The following is a 5943-nucleotide window of genomic DNA, read 5'->3' as shown; positions in this document are numbered from 1 at the left end:
ATCCTCTTTTTCTCTCTCCTTCTCTTTCTCTCGACTTATGATGTCCTTCTTTTAGGCTCCTTTGTCTCTTCTTCTTTCTCCATCCTTCATTTTTGGCTCTTTTGTTTCTCTCTCTCTCTCTCTCTTTCTCTTTCTCTCTCTCTCTTTCTCTCTCTCTCACTCACTCTCTCTTTCTCTCTCTCCCTCTCTCTCTCTTTCTCTCTCTCCCTCTCTCTCTCTTTCTTCCTCCTTCCCTCCCTCTCTTTCTCACTCTCTCTCTCCCTCTGAATTTTGTCCTCTTATTATTATTATTATTTTCTTTCTTTTAAAAAAGTTACCCAGTTGAAGAAGAAGAAGAAGAAGAAAATCATAAAAATTCAATATGTAATAAAAATAATTAAAATTTCCGTGGATATAAGGGACTAGAGGGATTCTAGGGGATGTGAAATAGGTATGTATAACCTTCCACAATTACACTGCAGATATGAACCTATCTACTTGTACCTCGCATAATCATATTTGTTTGATCGATACGCTTATATCAACATGTATGATTATATCTGCCGTAAACAGTTGGGTATCTAATCCAGCTTAAACTCCGTGTATCTGACGTGAACATTTCCTCACTCGAGCTTTTCATCATTTTATATTATTATTTTTATTTTATAATTATTTATTTATTTATTTATTTATTTTGCATTTTTTGTGACCTAGGTATAGTGTTAAATTCTCGCATTTTTTTTCCTTTCCTTCGTGGAAAATTACATTTTTTTGCGCTCCAGATAGTTTAAATCTTTCAATTACAATATACGTAGGTATTATGGAATATGGTACATAACATGCATGTATAGGTTCATATTACTCTCTATTTTGTATTAATATTTTCCACATAATACCTACCTATGTAGGTAATCCGGAATCAATATTATTTATATCGGGCTTACTTAAATCCGTTTTCATTGTCCACACATAGTCGATCGACGTAGACTGAAACCGTACACTGTCTCGACAACATAGATTCACCTCATCCATCGACCATGCACGAAAGTGACCGACTGGCTAGACCAATATTGCGACTAAAGGAGAACCTTGGTGAAATATCGAAAATCAGCCAAAAGCATGTTTTTAAAAGCGATTTCACATTTTGCATTCCACAAATACCCATGTCTTTTCGGTACTAATTCAGAAGCCACGACAAAGGAGGAAGAATTTCTAAAAAAGGAATTTTTAATTGTGTTAAGAAGAGGTTAGAAGCCATACAAAAAGGAGCTGTCACATTTCTATCAGCATTTTCCCACACTCGAATTTTTTTGGATTTTTCCCTTCTTCAGACCAGTGGTGAGTGTTATTTTGGAACTTTCAAATTTTGTGACCTTTATTTTTTCATCTTCGGCTTTGACACGGTATAAGGTCACTGATCTTGAGCAACGTTTCGCTCGGTTGGTAACTGAACAGATGACCATCTGAGACATCAAATACGTCATACTTCTAGTCCTCCAATATCATAAAGCCGCAGGTTTTTGATAAAAAAAAAAAAATCTTCTAATTCTACGTCTTCTTCTTCTTCTCCCTTTTCTTTTCCTCCTCCACTGAACAGATGACCATCTGAGACATCAAATACGTCATACTTCTAGTCCTCCAATATCATAAAGCCGCAGGTTTTTGATAAAAAAAAAATCTTCTAATTCTACGTCTTCTTCTTCTTCTCCCTTTTCTTTTCCTCCTCCATCTTCTTCTTCTTCTTCTTAGTCCTCCTCCTTTTTCTTCGTCCCCTCCTCTTTCTCCCTCTTCTCCTCCTTTCACCTCCTCCTCCTTCTTCTTGCTCTTCCTTTTTAACGTAAGACAACATACATAAAATACATGAATTCGTTCAGACAAGAAACATAAATAAATTCAACGGATATTTTCTTCCCAATTTAGTTTTCCTTCAGATCCTCCTCAAGGGTATTAAACGTCCTTGGAATCCTTTGGATATGGGGAAGGCTTCAACCTTCGCATGCCCTTTTACATACAGAGGATAAAGGATAGAACTTATTCGACTTTTCTCAAGGCTTTAATGTGTTTGTGCGCATTTCTTTCTGCTCCTCCGCAAGCGTGCTTGTATAGTGGCGCTACCTAGCGGACGAAAAAAACAACTGCGTAAAATCTGACGTCACACATCTCAAGATTCTCACATAGTGAGCTCTTCCACCCAACCAAAGATAGGATAGGTCTGGGGCGAGGCGGGAATTAAACCCGCGACCTAACGCTTACAAGGTAGAGATAACGCTGCAAGCTAACTAAGCTGGCCAACCTTAGTTTAAATCCAACCAAAGATAGGATAGGTCTGGGGCGAGGCGGGAATTAAACCCGCGACCTAACGCTTACAAGGTAGAGATAACGCTGCAAGCTAAGCTGGCCAACCTTAGTTTAAAGAGAAGGAAGACAGGATAGGAGAAAGCCAGCCGTTCCGAGAACGAACATTATCCCATCAGGATAAAATCCGTCCCGGGCGGGAATCGAGCGTCCCGAAATCGAAGAGAGAAGGAAGACAGGATAGGAGAAAGCCAGCCGTTCCGAGAACGAACATTATCCCACCAGGATAAAATCCGTCCCGGGCGGAAATCGAACCCGCGGTCTAGTACTTACAAGGCAGACGCACTACCAACTAAGCTAACTAGGCTGGCTGGATGTGTTTTCCAAGTAAGAAAAAATTATTGTTAGTTTTCCTGGAAGGTTATTATAACGGTTCAATTTTCTTTCCGTTTTCATCCCGGTATCTGCTCTGTTTTCATCTTTCCTATAATTTTCAACTAAGAGCAAGGGAGGCACTCATCACCAAAGGAAGAAGCCATTGGGGCGAACTATTATTATCAGCTCACTTTTATCTCGATTTTACATTTTCATTATTCCACCGTTTTCCTGGATGGAAAGCAGGAAGGCTGGAGAAGACGCTTTTAATATTTCTTCGCCACCGCAGGAAGCTATTGCTGCCAACGGTTGCCAAAGCTAATAAAACGAAAGCAGAAGCGTGTGTGTTCGATAGAAGTGAGGGGAGAACCGCTTCAATTCCTCTCCACGGTTTATTTTTAGGCCCGTTCCTTATCTGTCGTGAGTTTCATCCAATTTTGTCCTGTAGGCAATGTAATTTAAAAAAATTTGGACCGATTGCAATACTTTCATTACTAGTATAGCTCGCTATACTGTAGTAATAGAAAGTAAAAATGAGAGTGTTCCCAACAAACATGTGTCTTGGCTCCCCCTTAAGTCGAAATAGACTAGAAAACAAGGATTTTTTCTTGTACCTATTGTAATCTGTATTTTTTATTTTATTTTATTTATTTTTTTTCATTATGTGTTATTAGCTTACCCTTTTGAACAATCACACGCCACGCCTCTGGCAAAGCTCCCGAAAGGAAACGGTGGGGAGACGGCCATAAAAAGTGCAATTGGACCGATTGCAATACTTTCATTACTAGTATAGCTCGCTATACTGTAGTAATAGAAAGTAAAAATGAGAGTGTTCCCAACAAACATAATGTGTCTTGGCTCCCCCTTAAGTCGAAATAGACTAAAAAACAAGGATTTTTTCTTGTACCTATTCTAATCTGTATTTTTTTTTCAGTACACGTTATTAGTTATTAGCTTCCCCTTTTAAACAATCACACGCCACGCCTCTGGCAAAGCTCCCGAAAGGAAACGGTGGGGAGACGGCCATAAAAAGTGCATTAAATGCCTTGGGACCAGGACGACACGGAATCTGTGCACAGTGACGTCACAATATTGTCGTTACCCTTCTCCGACATTTCGCAACATAAAATCGGTATGTTATGACCCTTATGTCTCGTCATTCAGGCATACAGGAACCTGAGTGACAGTAAAACTAGGTACCTATCATTGAGTTCAGTGACAGAAAACAGAGTTGGAAAAAAAAGAGGTTTGATCGAGAGAAATGTAATTGCTTAGGTCATAATGTCCCGAAATCGAATAGAGAATCAACCTGATCTGTTTAGTATAAAATCCGTCCCGGGCGTGAATCAAACCCGCGACCTAGCGCTTACAAGGCAGACGCACTACCAAGCCAGCCTAGTTGGCTGGCTCTTTTTTTCGAATACCCTCAGTACGAAATTTGGCTAAGAAAAATACCTAATGTTGTCTTTCTTTGCCCTTTATCCAACCAGTGCCGTATCGTTACTTTTCAGGAAGCATCAACTGCTATGGTCTTATCGTCCCGAAATCGAAGAGAGAAGGAAGACAGGATAGGATAAAGCCAGCCGTTCCGAGAACGAACATTATCCAATCAAGATAAAATCCGCCCCGGGCGGGAATCGAACCCGCGGCCTAGCTGGAGGTGTAAAGACAAAATAAAAGTGTTCTTTACTGGAGGCGTAAAGATAAAATAAAAGGAGTGTTCAAGAGCTAGAACTTCACGCTTTGTCACCGATATTTTCATTCCAGGAAAAGAGATTGAGTTTATATATAATCCTGCAGGGCACTTGTGTAACTTGAATTCCATTCGGGATGCACACTTGCACAATGCTTGTGTTTGTGATGCAAATTGATCACTGCAAAGTACACTCAGCTTTGTGAAGACCTTAGGACAGCCACTCACTATCAGGTAGACCTGATCAGGCAGACCTTTTCAGCCGTATCTGTTAGGTCTACCTGATAGTATGTGTGCTCATCAGGTATCAGGTAGACCTGACAGGTGGATCTTCTAAGCCGTACCTGATGGCAGGTCTACCTGATAGTATGTGTGCTCATCAGGTATCAGGTAGACCTGACAGGCGGACCTGATCACGTATACCCGTCAGGCCTACCTGATAGTGAGTGGCTGGCCAAAGGTATGCAATCCAATCAATCCGTTTTGCATCACAGTTCAGTTCGAATCATTCCTTCCTTTTGACACCCTAAGGAAGATTATGTAAAAGATTTTGCTTTTTCCCCTAACTGAGAAGCTTTTTCTTCCACTTAGAAAAAGGAAACCCAATTCTCTAAACTCTCCCACGTAAACTGCTCAATCTGTAACCTTTTCTCTAAGATATTGCTTTCTGATTGTATCACAAACTTCATCTTTTCGAAGTAAACTAGTGTAAATTGAGGTGACCCTTGTATTTTCTCGTATCTTTGCTTTTTAATGCTTCATCTATATCTTTTCTAACACTTTCTTTTCCACTTCCTTTCTGGATAGTAAAACAAAAGCGCCTGTGATGTAGAAAAAGGAGGGATTTTAAAAATAGTCAATCGTAGGTACCTACCTACCAAAATGTGCTGACTAAATAAAAAAATAAGGAAAGTTTTTTTTAATAAAAAAAAAACTTATATCTGTTCTTGATAGCCATTGAATTAATCATGAGGATGGACTACGGAGTAAATAAGTACCTTCTGGGCCAATAGGCCAAATTTTCCAAAGGATCCTGAAAAAAGTCCTTGGGAATAATCTTGGGGCAAATCTCTTTCTAATCCCTTCAAAAGGCAATGCGAGCCTAATTGAACGAATTTCATTTACGAGAGGATGATTTTTTTTTCTTTTCTTTTTAGTACTTTCTTCTTCTTCTTCTTCTTCTCCCCCCCCCCCCCCCCCCTTTTTTTTTTTTTTTTTTTTTAAAAAAAAAAAAAAAAAAAATCTTCTCCTCCCCCCCCCCCTCCTTCTTCTTCTTCTATTTTTTAAAAATAAATGAACAAGATATGAACACGAGAGATTTGGATAGACGGAAAACTTCGGGATAGGATAGAAAGGAAGGGAGGATGAAGACCTAAAGAGGAGAAGAGGAGAAAGATGAATTCGGAGGGAGGGGGGGAGGGTAAAAAACCCCTCCAGACAGTTTACAATTTTTTGAAATTGAATTTTCCTTTTCTCAAGAAGAAGAAGAAGAGAGGAAGCTGGAAAACGTAGGTTGTAACGAAAAGAAGGAAAGAGAGAGAGAGAGAGAGAGAGAGAGAGAGAGAGAGAGAGAGAGAGAGAGAGAGAGAGAGAGAAGAGAA

The 5943-nt window shown here is 39.6% G+C and overlaps 1 protein-coding gene across 1 annotated transcript in view; it reads left to right on the top strand.

The window, feature by feature from the left end:
• Positions 1-3675: 3675 nt before the first annotated feature.
• LOC113470600 overlaps positions 3676-5943 on the top strand; it is an 11271-nt gene continuing 9003 nt past the window's right edge. The window contains exon 1 of the mRNA XM_026829151.1: positions 3676-3781. Within this exon, the coding sequence (XP_026684952.1) occupies positions 3691-3781 (91 nt within the window). The 5' untranslated portion in view covers positions 3676-3690. The remainder of the gene's footprint in view (positions 3782-5943) is intronic.

Source organism: Diaphorina citri, unplaced genomic scaffold, assembly GCF_000475195.1.
Source record: "Diaphorina citri unplaced genomic scaffold, Diaci psyllid genome assembly version 1.1 scaffold1685, whole genome shotgun sequence".
NCBI classification, from domain to species: Eukaryota; Metazoa; Arthropoda; class Insecta; order Hemiptera; family Psyllidae; genus Diaphorina; species Diaphorina citri.
Note: the sequence above shows the minus strand (reverse complement) of the source record. Positions and strands in the feature narration are given on the sequence as shown.